This window comes from Ascaphus truei, chromosome 4, assembly GCF_040206685.1.
Source record: "Ascaphus truei isolate aAscTru1 chromosome 4, aAscTru1.hap1, whole genome shotgun sequence".
Taxonomy (NCBI): domain Eukaryota; kingdom Metazoa; phylum Chordata; class Amphibia; order Anura; family Ascaphidae; genus Ascaphus; species Ascaphus truei.
The window spans coordinates 36,245,897-36,269,399 of NC_134486.1; the positions used below are offsets into that span (position 1 = coordinate 36,245,897).

Sequence of the window (23,503 nt, forward strand, 5' to 3'; positions counted from 1 at the left end):
TTGTAATATTGCAATACATTTGTGTTTTGATTACTGTGTGCTGCTCCGGTGGTTGGGGATAGGGTGAAGGGAAGTACCTTATGGTCTGCATGTTGATGTGAGAACCCTCGAATACCAGCATTGTTAGGACTCCATTTGGACATTACACCTTATTGGTTTGGTTGGTTTGGTTTGGTTTTTATTATACTTTCTGTGGCGCCGGTTTACCCCTTTTTTTTCTTGTGTCCTTGACTGACTGTACTGTCTGTTTTTTACTTGGCTGCCAGCATCTTTTATCACATAAGTGTTTTATATATTAGCGCTGTTTTACACCATTCTTTTTTCTGTTATGGTCTGCATAGACCTAAGAGGATGGGCCTGAGGAAGGGGTTCTCCCCGAAACGGTCGGTGCCCCCCTTGTTAAACCCCGCCCTATCACTTGGGTCCCCCCCCTACTCCCCATTGTTTTGTCTACTTCACTCCTTGACCCTGTGTATTATTATCCTTTCCACTGTATTAGTAGGGTCCTTATACCCGCATGTGCCGTCATCACTCCAATTGGAGTTACCTTGTGCTTACATTAAATCATTTATTCTTTTGACATTCAATCAGCTTTTTATCTTTGTCCAATAGTCAGTGAGTGCTGGGACTATAGTTATATTTGACTATAATTATAGTATGTATTAATAAATAATCTATGAAATGTATCTTTCATATACAGCCATAAATATTTTACCCATACTTCTAGCTGAAATATAATGTAACTAATACCCTATCCTAATCCAATATTATATTCGTAGATATAACTTTTATAGCCTGTATAAAATATATTAGTTCTACTTACTAAATGTAAAAAATAAAATAACATTTGAGGACAAGTTGGAAAAAAATAAAACAGGGATGAACAAATGGAAATATTACCTACCAAATATATTCTAAAAGGGCCTTTATTTAACAATCAAATCCGAAACGCCATAAAATACAAAATTAAAAAACCAACACAATACCTTTCTACTTTTTTTTTATATGCGAGTGAAAATGGTGACCTTTAATTGTTAGTAATTTATTTAGAAAAACATATATATATTATATATAATATATATTATAGATAGATAATATATAATTAATATATAAATATATATATATTATAATCTTGGATGTGCTTGTTCTATTTCTACATTTGGATCCCCTAGGGGGATCTTGAAGATTTAAGAAACCCACTCTTCAGGGATATAGCTGCAACCAGACGTATATGGACTCATTTTGTACAATTCCCTTTTTATATATCTTATCCGAGGGATAGCCTGGGTTCAGCACACATTGTGCTTCTTTTCAGGTTACCAAGAAATCATCTTCCTTTCAGCGTGCTAGATGTAAATGGAAACCTCACCAAACTAGTTCACTTTGGTCATTTAATGCAGACAAACTGCTATCCTGACGTCAACCACAGTTGTTAAGTGTTGAATACTAATGTGTAATGCCCTAGGAGTGTAAGGAAGATGTAGGTCCTTCAACATATAGATGTCCCACCTCTCTGATTTGTCTTTGCTTAGAACTGGGTGGCACTGTGGCTTCACCACTCAGTGTAAGCTGCTTCTCCCTAAGCTCCTGTTATCCTGCCACACGCTACTCATCTGTCTCTTTCCTGTTGTTCTTCTCCCTATGTTAGGAGCAGGTAGAGGCGGCTGTGAAAGGGCTTCTAGCATTGAAAGCAGAATATAAACAAATGACGGGACAAGAGTACAAACCAGGGCACCCTCCGCCAGCTCTGAGCAGTAGTTCTTCTCCTCCCCTCGGTCAGACATGCCCCAATGCCACCGATGTTGGGATATTGTACCAGAAGGTAGGAGAGCAAGGGGAGACTGTCCGACAGCTCAAAGCCAAGAAAGCCTCAAAGGTATGTTGTGTATGTTGTGTGTTATTGCTACAGCCTCAAGAAGTTCTAGAAAGGGAAAAAGGATATTTGTCTGTTTTGTAAACAAAACAAACTTTCCTTGGATGTTCTTATCGCATTAACAAACAAGCAAATGGCTTATTTTGCCATCTTTAAACTGTTAACATTTGAAGTAGGAAGTATCACCATATATGTGAATAGTTGTATAGTTAACGATCTTCCCTTGTTCATTGCAATAAATGCTAAGTGTATGCAAAATATTTCTACTAATCTAGGTGCAGCAGGCGCATAATTGCATGTAATCCGAGGGCTAGTAATTCCGTGTTCCATCTATTTGAATGATTGCAGTAATTCTCATATCGTAGCCAACTATGAACATGAACTTGATATCCTTCTGGCACGTCTGTTTTTGTCTCTCCGCTACCATTTTTCTTGTGCTTTCTCTCTTTCTTGCTGTAGGATGAGGTAGAGGCGGCTGTGAAACTGCTCTTAAACCTAAAAGCGGAATACAAACAAAAAACGGGCCAGGAATATAAACCTGGTTGTTATCCTATAGCTCAGCCCCCCTGTAAACCTGTAAACGCCGCGCCTAGCTCTACTCCAGCATGCCCCAACTCCGCGGACAGCAAAAGTCTGAGCGAGAAAGTAGCCGAGCAAGGAGAACGAGTCCGCAAGCTCAAAGCTGAGAAAGCTTCCAAGGTAATTCAATGCCGTGTACGCAGTCACATTAAACTAGACTGTGCAGGGAAGCCTTTTGAGTTGTTTGGGGCATGGTAGCAGTCACGTACTTGTAATACAGTATGAGTGAAAGGAAAGGCTTTTGGGCCTCTCCTTAACGTTAATGGGATTTTGTGACTCAAATGCCCTTGTCAGTCGCAGCAAGCAGCTGTCACTACTGTTTTTGTTAAGGTTCTGTATGGGTACCTGTCATGTCCTTAGAAATCATAAGTAATCATGCTCCGTGAAGCTCATACTTTGTCAGTTTTCTTTTTATAGCCAGCATTAATATATTACAATTCTAATGAATCCATGGGCTTAAGGAGTCTACAGTCTAAGATTACGAGACAAATGAATTACGTAAGAGTCCTACTAAAAGCTAGGATGGTGCCCTGAACAATAATTGGTCATAACACCTGAGCTAATACTCCTCCTCTGATATGTGCCCCAGAACCTTCAAACTTTGACCTTTAGAAACTGTACTTTCTTGACTTGGAGGGACACTGCAATGCAAGGGTTTTCCAAGGCTTAGGGTCAAGCTCAGGAATTCACGAGAATGGAATAAGCAAGCCTTACTGATATGCAAAGCTAGTCCCAACATCCACTTCAATAGCGCTATTCCTCTCCACTTTCTCCACTGTAATGCATGCCTATTGAAAAAGTCCATGTAAAATGTAGTGCCTGAAAAATGTCACAAACCAGCATGTCAGAAAATTTCTAAACACATTGGTTAAGAAACCATTGTATATGTTTAAGCTATACGATATGTGCTTTGTGTGAGTGACTGTAGCTTTCTTACACGTGTCTTCTCTTTCTCCATGGACAGGAGAATGTGGATGAGGCTGTGAAACTTCTGATTTCCCTGAAAGTGGAATATAAGGAAAAGACTGGGCAGGACTACAAGCCCGGGCAGTCCCCAGCACCCGCAGGCGTAGTCTTGGATAAGCCCCCAAGCACTCAGTCGAGCAACTCCAATTCTTCTGCAGCAGAAGACTTATTTAACAAGGTGGCTCAACAGGGGGAGGAGGTCCGGAAACTGAAAACCGAAAAAGCAGCAAAGGTGGGTTATGTGAAAATAAATAAAATAAACCAGAATATTAGTAATTTTGTGTTCAGACTAGTTTGGTGAATTTTAAGGGAAGACAAGGAAATACATGGCTATCAATGTGGAACAAGTATTCTGGTGTCAAACAATTGGTATATTGAGAATTTCGCATCCTAAGTAGCCAAACTAATGGGCTTTGGGGTACAGGGCAATTCAAATGAATACGATTGCCCAAATGTAATTGTGAAAAACTGTCTAGTTGGTTCTTAATATTCTCGGTTAACTCCTCTCGTCGGAGGATAATTGCGGAGCAATGGCACTTCTGGTCAACATAATTCATGTATGTCCTTTTAGTTCCAGTTGTTTTTCCTTGTTAAAATAATGAACTGTAATCAATTTTCTGTCTCCCGTGCACATTGTTTGTAACGTAACTTCTTCTGCTAGTGATCATAAACGTTTGCGCACACCGCACACCGCACACACGTCTTCTTGCAAAGTGTTATTCCTAAACCTTGGTCTGGTTGGGGTTACTGAGGAGAATGTGGAGAAACAGTGCCCCTTTGCCTGCAGGAACAGCTGCCCGAGTTCTGAAGCCGTGCATTGCAGGCTGCCCTAACATCATGTACATGAGCCCATTCAATGATGCTCGGGAAGACGAGGCAAATTGCCGTTCAATGTGTTGTAGGCTTCGCAAACAACAAAGGCGTTGTATTTCCTACAACGGTGTCTCTCTCATTTCAATGCACAGGAGAAGGTGGATGCCGCAGTGAAGCAACTTCTGGAGTTGAAGACCCAGTACAAGACCCAGACTGGAAGGGAGTACAAACCAGTCCCTGCCGCTATCTTGGAGGACAAAAAGCAGAAGGAAAAGGAGAACAAGTCTGAGAAGCAGAGCAAGCAGCCAAAGCAAGGTGACGGCCAGAAGAAGGACTCCAGCAAAGAGCAAGGCAATGGCTCATCCTCTGCTGGGGCAAGTGAAGGTCAAGGCCCCAAAAAACTTACCAGGCAAGATGAGATTTTATAGCTTTTGGGGCTTTCTAGGTGCAATGAGCAATCTATAGTATATAGTAATTACTATGAGTCAAAATCTAAACATTGTGTCCAATTATGCATTAACAAATGAGATGTGCTGTATTTAAATCACGTTATCAATTTTACATCTATATAGCTGCACAATAAGTGGGATCATTTGCGTAAACTCAATCATCTGTTTTCAGGAGACAGACGTAATTTCTGGCAAATCTGGTGGTGGGTAATAACATGGCGGTTGTGCGGTGCACTTTGTTTACAACGTTTTACACGGGTCTCTTGCATTCTCTGGCATTTATCAAAACTAGTCACTAAAACGACTACTACTAACTGCAGCTAAACCTCTCTGCTGTTATATAAGGGAACCTGCACCCATGCTATAGTCTGTCTCCTTATTACACTGCTCGTTGTACAGAAGGGACGATTATACAGCAGTGTGTGGTCAAGTTGCTCAATGTGTGTTTCAGCCGTCACAGATCTCAAAATGCTGCTCTCCTCTGCTTGATATTTGCTAGAGCACTTATATGCACATGTTGTCAATGTTTAAACATACAGTAATTCTGTGGGCTTTCTACACTTGTGGGTTATTTTTTAGTGCCTCCAAATTGCTGTTTTTGTAAGGAAATGCTGAGCTTGCAGACTGCTGGGATCTTTCATAAAAGCCTTGTGCATTGGGGGATACTGGTGTGGTGTAGTGGTTAGAAAGTGGGGTTCCCTTCCAATCTCCGTCACCTGTACTCCTTCTTTGATCTTGGGTGGAGATGTGCGAAACGGTCACATCCATTCACAACACGTTAAGCGTTGAGGATTCACAAATCCGATTTCCTACTTGCAAAACGTTTCACCCAGCCTGAAACGGCTGACTGCGTTTGTGTAATAAGTCTTGGATTTTGCATGCTTTCGGCGACGTATCGACACCGTGTGTGTGTGTGTGTGTCAGTGTGTGTGTGTGTGTCAGTGTGTGTGTGTGTGTGTGTGTCAGTGTGTGTGTGTGTGTGTCAGTGTGTGTGTGTGTGTGTGTGTGTGTGTGTGTGTGTGCGCTCTATTGAAAGTCTCCGCATTAAGAGAACCCGGCGATTTTTTTAATAGAAAATGAGCATATTAAACAAAATTGCGATGCGCATTGAGTGCATGCGCGGTGAATCGCTGGCGGTTGACTGATTGGTAAGGGTACGTCCCCGTGCCTCTTTTTAAACCCTGTCGCTGGGTTAGAAGTGTTTCTTTCCCCATTTTGGAGAGCTGCTTTTCAAACCAGAGCGCTACAAGTTTAAAGAGCAGATTTCCCATTAGATTTGATCTTTTGTCTGCACTTTATGTAATAATACTGGAGTCCGAACCATCAAGTATCATTTATAGCCCCGTTTAAACCAGCAGTCCAAGCTGACCCTTTTAATTTGTAATCCCCCCCTTTAATATGTTCATCAATACAATTCACACAATAAGTAATTCGCTAAGTTGCCAATCGATCCCCGATCCATCTCAGGAGAACGGAAGATTTGCCTCGGGGGTTCGCTAAATGACTGCAGAGGAGTATTGACCCTGTATCTGTGACTTTGTAACTGGTTGCTTTAGAAAACATAAAAAGGCTTGTTACATTATAATACATAAAAAATGTAATTCAGAGTTGTTTAAAAAAAATGCTACAAGTATTTTCTCATAGTACAGAACTGATTTATTAAAATACTAAAATAAAACATGTAGGATATTGCTTGGTCTGCAGGTTTAAGGGAGAGTCCTGCTTCCATTCAAAATCAACTAAAGACATGATTATTAAATTAAATGTATCTGACACCTTAAAAAGCATAGGCATTTAACTTGTAACATATCCACAGTAAGCAGGATAAATAAATAAATACAATTTTCATTCAGTGTGTTTTGGTGATAAGACGGTCTGCCGGCTCCCAAAGCTAAAGACAAATTGTTCGCGCCATAAGTACTTTGCAAACAAAAAGCTGAGATCAGATCTGCTTGAATCCAGTGTTCTGGACCCAAAGCGATACATTTTCATTTTTCAGAAGATACAAATAGGGTATTGAAGGAAATTGCAGCTTTCTAGGGAAGCCAATATCATCGTCGTTTTTCAAAGCCTTTCAACCCACTGCGTTATATTTAAATGGGCAGTTTAACACTGCATACAGTACATCATTGGCTTCCAGCAGAGATGTGCCAGGCACAAGGCATCGCCTCAGCGCCCTGCTGATGAAAGCTAGTCAGGGAACATGCATGCGTTCCTACCCACAAGTTATGTTACATTTTGCATTAAATAATATGAATGTTTCTTTGTTTCTTTTACTTGATTTTAGGTTGGGACTGGAGGCCAGAAAAGAGGAGAATCTTTCAGACTGGTACACGCAGGTAAGCATTTGATAAAATGTAAAGAACATTAACCCGGTGTCCAAAGTGTTATCCATGTCTAGTGAACAGGAATGAAATGAACCGCAGTGAGTATTGGTGCAGAATCACCGTTTGGGCAGAACATATACCCTGAAAATGTGTACATCTCCTTGCCCTTTCCAATGCGGTTTTTATTTCTTTATATTTGATGTTCTGTTGAGGAGATGTACGTGTTTAAAATATTTGGTATTCGGGAGGTTAAAATAGAGATCTACCCAGAGTTAAGTGCGCCCTAAAGGCTGCCGTGGTATCCTCCGAAGCTAGAGATGAACAAAATCCTGATTTCTGAACACACACAAAAAAAAAGCATGGTTTTTTTTAAAAGAAAAGAACAGGACATGCTCAGGTGGACAAGATGCGGACATTATAGGTGTTTCATTACACATATACTGTAGTCTTCTGGGGGGATTGCAGTACTGAAAACCTTTACAACTCTCCTCAATCGTTCCATAAAGGTTCAATCTGTGGCCCACCTTAAAACACAATAGGGGGTCGGTACATCCCGACGGCAAAACTGGTTCCTGGAAGCCTTGGTCCTATCGTGGGTGGGTTTTGACTTTGGTCTTCGTTGGCTTTTGGTTATGATAGGTCTGTACCATATAATTTAATCTATGAAGAGTTGTAATGTTGGGTCCATCAAAGGTATCCCAACCTTCAACACATTATTATCTTGTGCTGTTTCATTCCACAAAAGAATACAAATACGTATGCTAAGAATACTTTTTTCCTCTGTTTATAATTTGTCAGGATCGCGTCATTACAAATAGCGCACGTTACCAGGACGCACGTTACACACTTACCTGTTGTTGGGTCACTTTGCAGCCTCTGCTAGCGCACTAGTTATATGCGGCACGGGTTTTGTTACATTGGAGCATTATATCAATATTATTTATTTATTTTATTTATAAAATATTTTACCAGGAAGTAATATATTGAGAGTTACCTCTCGTTTTCAAGTATGTCCTGGGCACAGAGTAAAACAAATGATACATGGTTACAAGTACAGTTACATAAATGAACAGGGTATACATTATATACAAGACATTGCAGGCACAGTTAAAGAAAATATATATTATGAGCATATGAAACAGTTACAGACCAGATTAAAATGTGAGACAGCCTTAGATTTGAAAGAACTTAAACTGGTGGTGGATGGGAGAGTCTCTGGTAGGGTGTTCCAGGTGGTAGAGCACGAAGGGGGGTCTGCTGCAAGTGGAATTCCTTTTTGATGTGGGCCAATCTGGTTAGAGACCCAGTTTAAGATCTGCCTAACCTTACTCTCCTTATCGTCCTGATTCGGCTGTAAACACACATTGTAACTGTTTTTTATTTTATATTCTTATACTAATTACCTTGCTGCATACACAGTTAATGCGGTGTAATATTAAATTACTGACCAACTGACTTTCCTGCTATCAACACCTCCACTATTGCAGATCTTCTGTTAGAATCGAATTCTATATTGGCCCCAAAGAGAGGGGGCCGTTCAGCACTCCTGCACCGACTGTCTTTTTAATTTACTATGTTCGGTATCGTCCTACTGAATCTCTTGGACAAATGCAATATCTTGTTTTCTTTTAAGTGTTGTAATACCGGTGTTCTTCCTACAGTATGTGGGATTTAATTCTGTTAACATATTTTAACTTGCTCATGATTCATTTTCAAGTGGGTCTGCCTGTTTTTTGTACAAACCCCACCACACCCCCCCCCCCCGCCGCCGGCCTCCCTCATGTCGCATCGCCTCTATAAAATGAGAAAGCAAACACCGGAAATATGGTTAGAAATTACCAAGTGCATAAGGAGCTTAGACGGCATAAGTTATGTAGGGAAGTCCGGACATCAGTAGACAAATAACCTGATCATGTTGGGGAATCCTGATATATGAGCCTATTAAAGATTATTTGAGTTATTTGGAGTGGACACTTGTCCATATTCTCTAATCTGTAAACCTTCCAGAAACCTTGCTGCTGAAATAAGTCTCAACCGGTTCACTTGCAAACCGAGATCTGGTTTGGGTTAAGTTCATCGTTTCTTCTCCTTGACCGCTGTGGTTTTAAAGCGAGTAGTTTTTTTTTTTTTTTTTTAATGAAGTGAATTTGCATGCTGTACATTCCCCAGGTGATCACAAAGTCCGAGATGATTGAATATTACGATGTCAGTGGATGCTACGTGCTGCGTCCGTGGGCCTTTGCAATCTGGGAGTCCATCAAAGATTTCTTTGATCGCGAGATCAAGAAGCTCGGAGTGGAAAACTGCTACTTCCCCATGTTTGTGTCCCAGGCTGCCCTGGAGAAAGAGAAGTCCCACATTGCTGACTTTGCACCAGAGGTAAAAAGCGTACATTTTTTTTTGTGGACACCTTCAGTGAGATTTAACATGGGCATTACATGGAAATCCTAGATAAAGGCTCATACACTATATATATTTTTTTCGGTTACAACCTAAAAAAGGACATACTAAATTTTTTTTTTCTTAACAATAATTTGAGTTCTCCCAAATATATTTGTGACTGATCACCACTAAGCCATTTTAGTAGCCCCCAGCAGTGGCAGGCCTTTAGCCTTTGTACGGGGAGCACAGATGTCTGTACGTGCATGCAAAGTTGTTTTAAATTCTACTTCATAAAGTGAGCTTTGTAGTCTGTGTTGTTGGGTCCCATATATGCTGAGCCCTCTCTGTTCCTATTCTGTTGTAGGTTGCTTGGGTTACAAGATCTGGAAAGACTGAACTGGCAGAACCTATAGCTATACGACCCACAAGTGAAACTGGTAAGGAATCGTTGGTTCTGGTTATACTACATAGGTAGTGGAAGAATTATAAGTAATGTAAAAAAAATGTTGTAAAAGGGCAATCCAATTTGGCAAAATTTGCAAATGAACGGAGGATTGTAATAGAAAGTAAGATCAACCCTAAAAAGTTCTTAAAGTACATTATACTGTAAATTAAAAATACAGGTTGGGACATTTGCATGGCTCAGACAGGTCTGCAACACTGTCTTTCCCCATTCTCGCTTAGGCTAAGGCCCCGCTCCCTCCGTCAGCGCTCCCGCACTGCAGACAGGCGGGGCGCTACAGACACAGGAAGATAGGTGAAGATGCGTTGCACTGCCTCAATTTCCAACTCCCAATGAGACCGGAAAAAATACAAAGTGAGCACTCAGCTGAATAACAGGTCAGGTTTATTGCAGGGTGGTGCAGCAGGGGAACAGCAAAGCCACACGAACGCACCTACGTTCAACCTTGATAAAGTGCCTCGTGCACGAAACGCGTAGGTGCGTTCGTGTGGCTTTGCTGTTCCCCTGCTGCACCACCCTGCAATAAACCTGACCTGTTATTCAGCTGAGTGCTCACTTTGTATTTTTTCCGGTCTCATTGGGAGTTGGAAATTGAGGCAGTGCAACGCATCTTCACCTATCTTCCTGCTGGCTATCTATCTGGATGAACTGCACGCCCTGGATATCTGGAAGTCCTGCAAGCACTAAGGTAACAGGGCCAGAGCGCCCCTACATATATGCATATGTTTACCAGTGCCTCTGTTCATTTCATATTGGTTACTAGGGGGGGCTGTTATGGTGTTTCAACTGTGGTGGTCATGTGGACCCCACTAGACTCCTAGCCCGCACCTGATAATTGCCATATCATTCATGGACTGTCCATTGCTATCCAGTATTATTTACATATATTATTGAGGAACTTTGACCAATTTGGATGCATCACTTTTCTCTTGTCGCTGACAGACACAGACTGCGATATGCGGTCTGTAGGGAGCGGGAGGTGGGCGGGAGTGGGAGGCTTGAGCGGGAGGGGGGGCGTGGCTTGAGCGGAGGGACCCGCTACTCTCCCTCCCTCCCTCCACGGGCTCGGGCTGGAGCTGCTGATGGAAGTAATCACAAGCAACACACACACACACTGATACACACACGCAGGCACTCTCTCTCTCACACACACACACACACACACACGCAGGCAGGCACTCATACACACACACAGACACGCACTCGCGCTGCTTTCCCTCCACACTCCCCCCCGCTCCCCGAAGCCTCTCCTCCTCCCGAAACCTCCCCTCCTCATTGGCTCACAGCCACACCACGTGACGCGTCGACGCTAGGAATTACAATTCTATTGTATCCCCTAGTAGCTGACGCGTCACAGCGTGTAGTGAGCTGTGCAGCCAGGGGGGACCGGGACCGGCTCGGGAGGATTCCCCTGCTGGTGGGGAAAGCCCGTGCAGCCGCCCGCAGCGGGTCCCAGGCCTTAGCAAACAGTGCTTCCACTGCAGCCAGGGATTGTGAGCAGTGTGTCACTCTTTACTTATCCATTTTAACATGGATCCCTTATGCCTGCTGTATTACACAGCTTGTCAGCACATCCTGGGTTAAATAGGTGCACAGACCGTAAACCTATTCACAGGCAGCTCTTTCAGCCTTTTGGGTCTCATCAGTGCAGGGTTGGTTGCTGGCTATGCAACATGAAGCTGGTTCCTGGGTATAACCAGATATTATAAAAGTTATGCTGGGTAAAAAAAAACCCAGAGTACATTATTCTGGCAATAAAGTACATTAATAACAATAGGTTAAGAAAAGAGAATATAGGTCCCTTTCAGTGAGAGCTGGGCAGGCAAATGATTGAAGACCAAGAGAAGGCCAAAGTATTAAATACATTGTTTGCCTCTGCAATTGATTCCTCCTTGGTAAATACAAACATATTGCAACAGGAGGAAGCCACAAACCCTATATTAAGAAACAATTGGTTAACTGAGGAAGTGCAAAGGCAGCTTGATAAAATGACAGTAAATAAAGCGTGTGTCCCTCATGGCATACACCATAGGGTTCTCAAGGAGCTAGGTTCAGTGATAGCCAAACTGTTCTATTTAATTTTCAGGGACTCCGTTCCCTCAGGCTAAAGCAGACATGGTGCCTATATTTAAGGAGGGAGCTCGATCACAACCAGGGAATCAGACCTGTAAGCCTGACCTCAATAGTGGGGAAGCTACTTGAGGGTTTAGTACGGGATAATATTCAGGACTGCGTAATGGATGAAAAAATTATTGGCAATAGTCGGCATGGATTTATGAAGGATAGGTCGTGCCAAACTAACGTTATTAGCTTTTTTGAGGAGGTAAGTAGGAATTTGGACCAGGGTAGTGCAGTTGATGTGGTGTACTTGGATTTTGCAGAGGCTTTTGATACAGTTCCACACGAGGTTACTGTACACAACAGAGATGTCAAATGGAACCGTTACAGAGTGGGCTAAAGTTGTGAGTGGAGTACCTCAGGGATGGGAACGTGGAAACTTAGGCAGGTAAATGGCAGTTGACGTTTAATACAGATAAATGTAAGGTTGTGCATTTGGGAAACCAGACTAAGCAGGCGACTTCTTGATGGAGAAGGATTTAGGAGTGCTCATAGACAGCAGGATTAGCAATAGTGCCCAAAGTCATGCAGTAGCTGTAAAGGCAAATACGATCTTATCTTATATAAAACAGGGCATAGTTAGATGGGAAGAAAGCATAATGATGTCACTGTATAAAACGTTCGTAAATACCACACCTTCAATATGGAGTACAGTTTTTTGGCCACATCCATAAAAGATATTGTGGAACTAGATAAAGCACAGAGAAGAGCCACCAAATGAATACAGATGATCTGACATGTGGAGAGGCTAGCTAAATTAGATGTATTTACATTAAGAAAGAAGCATCTAAGAGGGGATATGATGGCTGCTGACAAATATATTCTGGGTCAATAAAAGGAACTTTCAAAATAATTATTCATCTCAAGGGCCGTATAAACGACACAGGGTCAGCCTTTAAAGTTGGAGGAAAGGAGATTTCACCAGCAACAAAGGAAATGGTTCTTTATAGTAAGGGCAGTTACAATGTGGAATTTATTAGCACTGAGGCTGTGATGGAAGATGCTGTACAATAAAGGAAAGGTATAAAGGGATTTTGCAAATAAGTAAACATGGGAAGGATGTTGATCCAGGGATTAATCTGCCATTATTTGGAGTCAGGAAGGAATTTATTTTTCCCCTTATGAGATATCATTAGATGATATGTCTCTGGGGTTTTTTGTTTGCCTTCCTCTGGATGAAAATAATGTAAGTACAAATATAGAATAAATATCTGTCCTCATTTAGCATAGGTTGAACTTGATGGATGTACGTCTTTTTTCAACCTCACCTACTCTAGATGTAATTATGCAACTACTGTATGTAACCACTATTCTTGAACTTTCTTTTTGTAAAGTAGAGTTATGTAAAGCGATATTATAAAGACCATAAAGTGTTTTACAAGAAAGGTAAAGACATAAAGTGTAACATTTTATTATATTATAGAAAGAGGGCCATAAAAACCAGTGTTTTTAAATAACACATTAGAGCAGTAAATGGATACGAGCCTGGACTGGAAAATGACCTGCAACTCGTATAAAGCAAATGATCCCCCCCCCAAAAAATCTAACGTAATGAGATGAACGTATAAAGCAAATGATCAGTCTTCATTTTATATTTATCCTACTTGTTTATTTTAGGTTTGGCCTTACAAAATAATAATAAAATACAAAGTGAGGTCTTCTCAGTAATAGGAGGCGTCTTTACGTTTCCCAACTTTTGCTTCGTAGGAGGGCATCTTAAACCGTTGCTCTGTGAGTTTTTGTAGTGGCGGAGGCCAGCAGCTGCGGGGGCGGGTGATGTTCTGGATAAGCGACTTTCTATTTTCACTCCTATTGCATAAGGGTAAGGGTCACATCCAGCTGTGTGAAACTTCCCAAAATCTGTCCTCCTCCTTCCTGCAAGTACACCTTCATAGAGGATGTAATAAAGCTTTAAAAGGTAACTGTATATATGCCGATATGGTCGTTTTTGGACTGTTTTCGGACAAAGTCCCCATTGACCTCTGTAGGGATTTTTGCTCGATAACGGCCCAAAAGAGCCGCTTTAACATATGTATATAAGTCCTTAACCTCTTCCGTGCAGAAGGGCTCTGAAATACGCTGCATCACGTTCAGTTTCAGACACTAACATCTAAAAGCCATAGTATCATTGTCTGCACTGAATCGGGTTTGTTTTCATTCTCTCCTTTAGCCATGTATCCTTCTTATGCCAAATGGGTGCAGTCACACCGAGACCTTCCAATTAAACTCAATCAGTGGTGTAATGTGGTGGTAAGCGCAACAGTTTATTTTTATTTCAGTTTCTCAAAGAAATGGCAGATTTACAATTGATGTTCTATAACGTGGTCAAAAGCTTGAAAACCATTTATTCTTCTGAAATACGTGCAACCTTCCTACCTTTATTAGATATTTGTATTATTTTGTGTGGGGTTATGTAATTTCATAGCAATAACTTGTTTGCATATTGTTTTGTTATGATTGGCCTGAGTGCGTTATCTTGTTATCTTACATTTTAGAGGTGGGAGTTCAAGCACCCCCAGCCTTTCCTCCGCACCCGTGAATTCCTTTGGCAGGAAGGGCACACAGCGTTTGCGACTCGTGAAGAAGCAGCAGAGGAGGTAAGCAGCTCATTGTTATCATACGATTCTGTGTTTCTTGGCTTCTCCTCGTGCTACATGTTAAGTATTTACACCGTGGACACTGTGTTTTGTGCAATTGTTTTCATTCACAGAACAAATTACACCCTCCAGAGTAATCTCATGAACTTCAAAACTATTATGAGCAAATAATAATGTCATTGTATAGCATACAAGAGGTGGATTTACGCAACACAAATAAACAATATTAACACTTTGAGTAAGACTATCCTCCATCCCCAACTTCATTCTTCTGGGGCTGTTGACAATAACCGCATTACCTGCGAGTCAATCAATGGCAAGAAGGTCCCCATGGTTCATGGCTCTCTTGGTATTGGTTGGATAGGGCCAAGTTATTTTCTTAGTTATACCTGGAGCTACACAGGTGTTCCAGGTGAAGGCCATGTCATTACCTTGAACCTCTGCAAGACGAGGGCTCTTCAACAAGTTCTCCAAAAGGGAGATCAGAAAACCATTTAGATGTAGGAGGGCCTCAAGCTTGTAATGTAATTGTGGATGCATTTAAAGACCTTGAAAGTTATTACATTTCAACATGTTGCTCTCATTTATTACATCTGTAACACATTTTTAGATTTAAAGACCCTGCCCCCCCCCCCCCCGCCCTGCCTTTAATATAACATGTGTAGGAACCTGAACCCCACCCACCCTGCAGCATGTCGGTGGGAATGCCGTGTGCTGGTTGTGTTTTGTAGTGTTCGTTTCTCTCTAGGTGGTGTCCCTTCCTCAGCTGTGCTTCACGTGCTCTCCAGTCTCCTCTTCTCCACTAGCATTGCCAAGTGTCCTGATTTCACCCAACTCCGGTTACATTCTTGTCACACAACCAGAGTTTTGCTTGATTTCTATAAAATCAGGACTTGTTTCTTTTACATTTATTTCACTTCACTTAGTGGCAATCCTGGCGACTCGATTTTTTGGCGGGTCTTTTTTTTGCCCCCTTACAGCATGGGTAGCCAACTCCAGTCTGCTGTACTGCTCTCGGCCCCCTAGATATCATCTTGTAAAATAAAAATAAATAATAAATGTAGAATTATGGAGGGTCAAAATGTTGCTCTAAGTTTTCAAATCAATAAACATATTGCTTAGTGTGCTTTGTACAGCCATACCCCGGTTTAAGGACACTCACTTTAAGTACACTTGCGAGTAAGGACATAGCGCCCAATAGGCAAACGGCAGCTCACGCATGCGCCTGTCAGCACGTCCTGAACAGCAATACCGGCTCCCTACCTGTACCGAAGCTGTGCGCAAGCGGGGAGACTATAGAGCCTGTTACAAATGTGTTATTTACATCAGTTCTACACGTATATGATGATTGCAGTACAGTACATGCATCGATAAGTGGAATAAAGATAGTGCTTCACTTTAAGTACATTTTCGGTTTACATACATGCTCTGGACCCATTGCGTACGTTGATGTAGGGTATGCCAGTATACAGGAAAAAGCAAGTGCACTGCACAGTTTCAAGGTAAGAAGCTCAAAGCTGCAAAATGGGATAAAGAAAGTGTACACTTTTGAAAGCGATCATTTTTTTTATTTTACATGATTTTGGGGTGCATCTTCAGGCTCTCTGCATATCCATGTTCCGGCACAAAGTTACCAGCATTCCAAACATGACGGCTTGCGACCCTGCTAGACAAGGCACGCTACAATCATCATCATCATTCTTAATTGTACAGACTAGTGCTAAGGCATCAGTTTCTTTATCCACACAAACTCTTTCAGGAACCGTAGGCGGATGTGAATGTTGCCCATGTACTGATGGTGTGTCCTCTACTCCATGGAGCAGTTATCCCCTCAGGGTTCTAGGGGGATGTGGCGTAGATACTTTCTGTAGTATGGCTCATATATATCATGGTGACCTGAGAGCTGCTATCCATGAGACATGTCTTCTGTCCATCCAGGAACATAGGGACCTCCATCTTGGGTTTGACCAAGCCAGGGGGGAACAAAATTGTTGCCGGCTGGTCTGGCAGCATCTTTCCCGATATGGGGTTGTTCGTGAAGCTTTAAAACTTCAGAGGTTCTGGTCGCTCCCCTCCTGAACATCTTGGTCACTTGTAGATGTTGTGGGATCTCTCACAGTCAGCGGGTTGTCCATCTTCAGCGCAATTGGAGCAAAACTTTTGTTTCTTCACCGAGTTCAACAGTCTTGACCTTCCTTTCCTCTCAGGTATATCTGAGCTTCTCGCGGACAGTGGCTGAGGGTCAGAGGCCCTCATCGTTAAGGCATCCAGCCTGGCGGAACATCTCTTCCACTGGACTTGGTTCCGGGGATAGTAGGTGCGGAACCTGACAGGTTCATCCCTGTTCGGATGAATATCTTCATCCTCCCTTATGGATCGTAGAGGGAGGGCATTATCCGGAGGGTCACTGACTTCATCATGGAGCCTGATAAAGGCCAGCTGTGCATGCATGGCGCCTCTCAGAAGTGGGGTGATCCTTGCTTTGGCTACCTCAGCAGGTGACTAGTCCTCCTTTTTATGACGGCCTTCTACAGTATTCTATCTAGGTACTGAAGGTAACCTGACGGCTTTTTTCCATTGTTCTGCCTGGAGTTCCTGACTTGATACAGTACATCTTCCCCAGTCTCTGTAGTGCCAAATGTCCAGGGCTGCAAAGTATTCTCATGTCGTAGCCAAACGATTACTAGTACGTAGGTCCTCCACCACGTCTAAGGCGGGTCCTATCAAGCTTTCAGATATACATTTTCTGGTTACCGCGTTGGACACTGATCATTTCTGAGTCATCTTAGTGGCATGGTCAACACCGCTTTCGTAGTAGTCTTCCCCCTGCAGGGAGGGGTCGCGTTCCAGAAAATAAACGTAGTCCCTGTTAACTAATGTCGTCTTGAGGACGCAATACAGATCCTATAGCTTGTCCAATTGGCAAATTTGCCTGTGTGTGTGGGGGGGAGGGAGCTCAAATGGGGTTGGCCCTAGTTTATGGGAGATTCTCTAGGGCCTGCAGCGTCCACAGTCCTGTAGCGCTAGTGTCGACCTGGGTGGGTAAGTTTACATTGTTCAAGTTATTTTCAGTAGTGCACATCGTGTGCCAAACAGTGGCGGGGGCACTGGTGTACCGTCCTCTTATGTTATCTTCCCGGTGGTCCCTTACAAACTCGCTAGCTTCTGAACCAACTCCTCTGCATTAACGAGGATGAATCGAAACACATTTGAAGATTGAACATCCTTTAAGACTTTCATCCATTTCTAGTTTTGTAGCTCTAATCCCAGTGCATTTAAGTGTTGTACAGTAACGCTGTATAATAGAGATTTGGAAAACCAGGACTGGATTCTCATGATATTGCAATACTGGGGACATTCCATAAAATCCAAAATAAAGGTTCTGAAAGGTACTCGGGGAATCAACTATTGACTTAAATTATTAGTAATAGTCTGCATGGGTTTATGAAGTATAGGTCGTGCCAAACTAACCATTAGTTTCTTTGAGGTAGTAAGTTGGCATTTAGACCAGGGTAATGCAGTTGATGTGGTCTACTTAGATGTTGGAACGTTTGATAAGATGCCACACGAATTCTTGTAAAAAAAAATAAAGGAAATTGGACTCTGTAAAAAATATTTATGCTATGGGAGACATAAGAATTTGCTTTGCATTATCCTCAGAAGATAAACTTTTGTTAATTTCGAAAAAACAAAATATTTTAATGTTTACCTCAAAGATGACTTTTATTTTTGACATACATGTTTAAAATGTATACAGTAGGGCCCCGCTTCTCGGCGATCCGCCAATACGGCGGTACCGAGAAGGGGGCTGCCATGTATGCGCAGAACAGGAACGGCAGAGGTCGCGTATGCGCTGAAGGGGCAGGGGCCGAGGTTATATATATATATATATATATATATATATATATATATATATATATATATATATATATATGTATCTGAAACGGGCCCTATAATAAAAAATTATTTCCTGCAAAATCCAAAGTGCCCATTCTCTTCTACGGTTCATTTTGAAATATGCAAGTTACATTTTTAAGTGTTATACTTACATGTGTGTTTGTGAGCTAAGTGGGACTGTCCCTTTATAAGGAAACATCCAAAGATACGGACAGGATTGGAATTTTTAAGATTTAATTCTGACAAACCTGGTCTGAAAACACCATAATTATTCAAGTTGATTTTTGAAGGCAGTAACATGGTTTGTTTAGTCCCTTGGGTATCTCTACCTGTTGCCCTTCAGTGAAATAATTTACTTTTTGTACATAAATTGTGATGGAATTAGAGCAATGATTTTTGACCTCTGTAGTCTAGATTAAAAATATTGGATTGTCCAGGATGTACCTGAACCGGCGATCAGTGTAAAAATGTATATTAATGTTTATTATATATTTGCCAACGTTTCGCCCCTACACTCCGACCTTTTATCAAGACGTCAAAATAGCATATAGAAACTAGTCCTTGAGTTAATTCTGTTCTTCTCAACTTCATGCTAGGTCCTGCAGATCCTGGACCTCTATGCGCGTGTGTACGAGGAGCTCTTGGCTATTCCAATAGTCAAAGGAAGAAAGACTGAAAAAGAAAAATTTCCAGGAGGCGATTACACGACTACAGTAGAGGCTTTCATATCTGCCAGCGGTAGAGCCATTCAGGTGTGCGCTTACCTTCTGTTACACATGATTATTTGTCAGTCGAGGGATGTTCTTTGTTTGAGTTGGGATGTTGCCAAAGCAGCGGCCCTGTTTCTTGGCTGATGAACATGAATAAAACAATGTTAAATACCACTAGATATGTCCAAGTGTCCAAAGCCTAGAAAACAGAACTTTCTAATGAATAAAACTGCTGCATCTTCACCTTACCCCCCTTGAAGCTCTGGTTGTGCTCATATGATTGGGCTTCTTTATTAAACTGCACTAGGGCCGTTCGGGGCACAAAAACTTCCATTGACATGTCTGGGAGTTTCCATGAGTTCGTGCCGCCCTAAGTTGGGAAAATTGACTTTAGAGGCTGGAATTGCATAGAAATACTCAGCACCGGAGTGTAGCATGTTTGTGTAGGCGGCCTCCACATGGGAAACGCTACCTGAAAATGAAAGGGATACGAGGTCCTAGATCTGTGACGGATTGTAGTCCCCGGGACGCCCATTTTTCACTCTGGCTCCTGACGGGGTTGGGGGTTGGCGGGTGATAAACATACACAGCTATCTGGCATGTAAAGTTCCCTATGTGGGCAGCCGTAGCATCCAGAAGTATGGAGTTCACCTCGAGGCATAAATGAAGGGTTTCAGCATCCTTCACGGAGGAGAAGGGAGATTCAGCAGCAATGCTTCGATCACAGAAAGACAGGGCTCTGCTCTCTCGCAGACACAAGACAGTCAGGATCCTAGACACACACTTTTATATAGCAGTATTCCGCTCATTTGTAACTCTGCCATTGAATCCATCCGACTGGCTGATTACCTGGATAGGCAGTAACTCCTGGAATCGGATTGCTAGTCTGATTCCCGGCCAGGGCTACCTACAGATGCCTCAATCCGAGGTAGTTTTTAGTGACCGGTAACAGTACCTTGTCATATGGATGCTGTACTTTGTATGTTTATAAATTAAAAATGTATCTGATCGTTTTTCTCATTTTTTTTTTTATAATTGTGTACAACCTTTATCACATACCCATGTCTTTATTCTAATCAGGGAAAATATACTGTTTCAATGCAAGAAATCATTTGCTCATCGTGCATCTGCAGCTTCTAGTAATGTTTAAATTGCAAGTATCGTGCTTGTCTTACTCTAAATCGTGTTTTTAGGGGGCAACGTCACATCACCTTGGCCAGAACTTTTCCAAAATGTTTGAGATTGTCTTTGAAGATCCTAAAACACCAGGTGAAAAACAGTATGCTTACCAGAACTCTTGGGGACTTACAACTCGGACGATCGGAGTAATGACCATGATTCACGGGGACAATATGGGTCTGATGCTGCCACCTCGTGTGGCCTGTGTCCAGGTACGTGTAGCTTACTATAGAGCCGGAGTTCAAAATAGTCTGATACTTCAGATAGGAGGAAGAGGAACTAGGAAGGTCCGAGAGGGAACCAATCAAAATAGATGACCACAGGGCATTACACTTCGCAAAAAATGCTAGACATTGATGACATGTGGTGGTCACTGTCGACTTCTGTATGGCTTCAACCGTACTGCTTAACATTGTTGATTATGGCAAAAGTTTATTTTTTATTTTTTTTACAACGCCGTGCAGGTGTAAGCCATATTGTGTGGAATTGGAAGAATCGTCCGGAGGACTTGGTCTGTTTCTTGACAAAGGAAGCTGGCTATAGTTTGCAAATCCATATTAGTGGGTTACAAAAATTGGTCCCAGAGAAATGTTAACTCGTTTAATTATTCTCACCTGTCTTGCAAGCCTCCCAGGATCATTAGGGACACAGGACACAGCCTAGGTTACTGCATTTAATCAATCGTTGGACAAAAGGGTGCAGTCCCTCGCATTTTTTTTTTTAAATAAAGGATTTGAATGATGGATGTGGAGAATGGAAAAACACAGACAATTTTGAGAAAAAAAAAAAAAAAAAACACACACACACACCTCAACCCCCTTATAACTTATAAAGCTGTGCTTGGGGTCCAAAGAATCACATCGCGCTATAAGTGGATAGCGTTAGAAATAATGTACAATTGTATGCCTTGTACAATAAAGTATTTAAGATATCAATAATAGTGTTGTAAAAGTATTCATAAATACGGAAATTGGGAGCCACGCTTGCATCGCGATATAAGCGGATTCGCGTTGTATATTATATTATTATATTATATTCCCAAAGGAAATAGTGCCCCCTTCAAATGAGAACGGAAGTATTCATGTATTTTCAGAGGGTTGCGGCTTGTATGGCGAAGAATGGTCTGCACCTGTAACATCTGTTTTCAATAACAACATTGGAGAGGTTATCTATCCATAATACTCGATAACCATACTTACTGTAAACGAATGTGCGGCACTTTGCTTTGGCGTTCTGACATGCCAGTGTCCTGTTTAGCGATGTACATCAAGCTGTGATTTCTGTCTGCTGCAGGTGGTGGTTATTCCATGTGGCATCACAAACTCCCTGTCTGAAGAAGACAAAGAGGCCCTCCTAAAGAAATGTAACCAGTATCTGAAGCGTCTTTTAAACGTGGACATCCGGGCACGTGCAGATTTACGGGACAACTATTCACCCGGGTGGAAATTCAACCACTGGGAGCTAAAGGTAAGTCTCCCTGCGGCCCTTACCCGAGCTGACTCGGGTCCCCTCGGTCATGCACCTGAAGGTCAGACAGTGGCGTGCTTTACAGCCACTTCTACTAATGTTTTTCTAGGTCTGTGGCTGCTCATTGAGCTTTGTTTTTTCTGTAACTTCCTGATCCGATCATAAATGCCTGTAAATGGGAAATTGAATTATAAAGCAGAAAATGTACCGGGGGGGAAAAAAGCAACTCCTTGCCCTTTATGTGTGACTAATTAAAGTGTTCCACCTATATTGGTTAACCATTGCTACTTAAACTAATAAAACTTATAGCTGTGATATTTTATGTAACAGTGTCTGCTGATAAGAATATAATATGTTGTCTTTTTCTCCAACCAACTTCCTATTAAGGCTGTTATTGTGTTAGAGAAACCCTACAGACTGTTTTTTTTTTTTATTTTTTTTTTTTTTTTTTTTTGCATTATTCTTATATAATACAAATATTAGCAAATTCGCAACCCTAAAAATGCAGCAAAATATGTTTTTTGGAAAGCCACAGGCATTAGATGTTGCCCAGTATCGCCTTTAGGTGCCGGCAGCTTGACACCAGGCTTGGAGTCCACTTTTCTTTTTAATGCCCTTACAAAGGGCATTTTGAGTTGGATTTGCCCAGCCTTTGCATTCATGATTTTTACGTTTGAAAAAAAAAACCCATAATAATCTGCTAATAGTGCAGCTGTATCCGCACGGACGAGCCCTAGGATTACTCATTGCCCTTATTGGGCCAGCACGATAATTGTTAATACATGTTATAATGTTGGCGTTTTCATGGCTTCCACCACTTTTCTTTTTATGGACCAGTATATATTATGAGTGGGCTTTTGTGAATTGCACGTTTGACTATAACATCTCATGCAACCCCAATAAATATAATCGCAACATGCCAATTAAACAAAAAAAATGTATACAGCTTAAAAAAAGACATCTAGTAATGTACAGAGTATAATTCTTGAACGGCGTGTGCTTGAATTGCAGTTTGTGTTCAGTGTGAAGTTAGAACAAGTAGTTGCAACAAGGTATATTATATTGAAGTACAGTCAATTGTTGGCACTTGATACTCCATTGTTGCAACGATGAGCAGGATTGAGAATGCCACTCAATGCACATCTTGCCACATGTATGTGCACTTGGAGCAGCTTTTCCAGGGAGCATACCGCTGTGAGGTGTGAGGAGGTGGTCTCTTTAGAGTCTCAGATTTCTGATCTGAAGAGGAAATTTACAAGATTGGGGGACATTGATAATCTTGAAAGGAGTTTTGTGCTCAGTAAGCAGGCCCTGGCTGGGACTAGTGTTACAGTGGGTGTAGCTATGAGTGAGGACCAGGAACAGGTCGGTAGCTGGGAATGGGAAGAGGCAGGCCAGTTCTTAGTTGACCCATCCCAATAGATTTGCCAGGTTGAGTAAACATATTGGGAGTGTCGGTGCAGGAATGTCTAGGCTGATGGAGACTGATTCCTCTGACAACCAGGGGAGTAGTTACTCTAGCACAGAGAGGACTCTGGATACTCAGAGGCAAAGAAAGGTTGTTGTGGTAGTGGACTCGATTATTAGGAGGGTAGATAGGGCAATCTAGTGCCGTGACCGCATGAACCGAACAGTTGGTTGTTTCCCGGGGGCTCGAGTTCGGCACATTGTGGGTCGTGTGTA

General features: G+C 42.0%; 1 protein-coding gene across 2 annotated transcripts in view; it reads left to right on the forward strand.

Moving 5' to 3' along the window:
- Positions 1–23,503, forward strand: part of EPRS1 (glutamyl-prolyl-tRNA synthetase 1) — a 131,445-nt gene that overhangs the window by 75,967 nt on the left and 31,975 nt on the right. For both annotated transcript variants that reach the window (XM_075595582.1, XM_075595583.1), the window contains 12 exons: positions 1,649–1,876; positions 2,333–2,572; positions 3,417–3,650; positions 4,384–4,640; positions 6,968–7,019; positions 9,177–9,386; positions 9,754–9,826; positions 14,141–14,220; positions 14,466–14,567; positions 19,061–19,216; positions 20,368–20,565; positions 21,647–21,820. In XM_075595582.1, the coding sequence (XP_075451697.1) occupies positions 1,649–1,876; positions 2,333–2,572; positions 3,417–3,650; positions 4,384–4,640; positions 6,968–7,019; positions 9,177–9,386; positions 9,754–9,826; positions 14,141–14,220; positions 14,466–14,567; positions 19,061–19,216; positions 20,368–20,565; positions 21,647–21,820 (2,004 nt within the window). The remainder of the gene's footprint in view (positions 1–1,648; positions 1,877–2,332; positions 2,573–3,416; positions 3,651–4,383; positions 4,641–6,967; positions 7,020–9,176; positions 9,387–9,753; positions 9,827–14,140; positions 14,221–14,465; positions 14,568–19,060; positions 19,217–20,367; positions 20,566–21,646; positions 21,821–23,503) is intronic.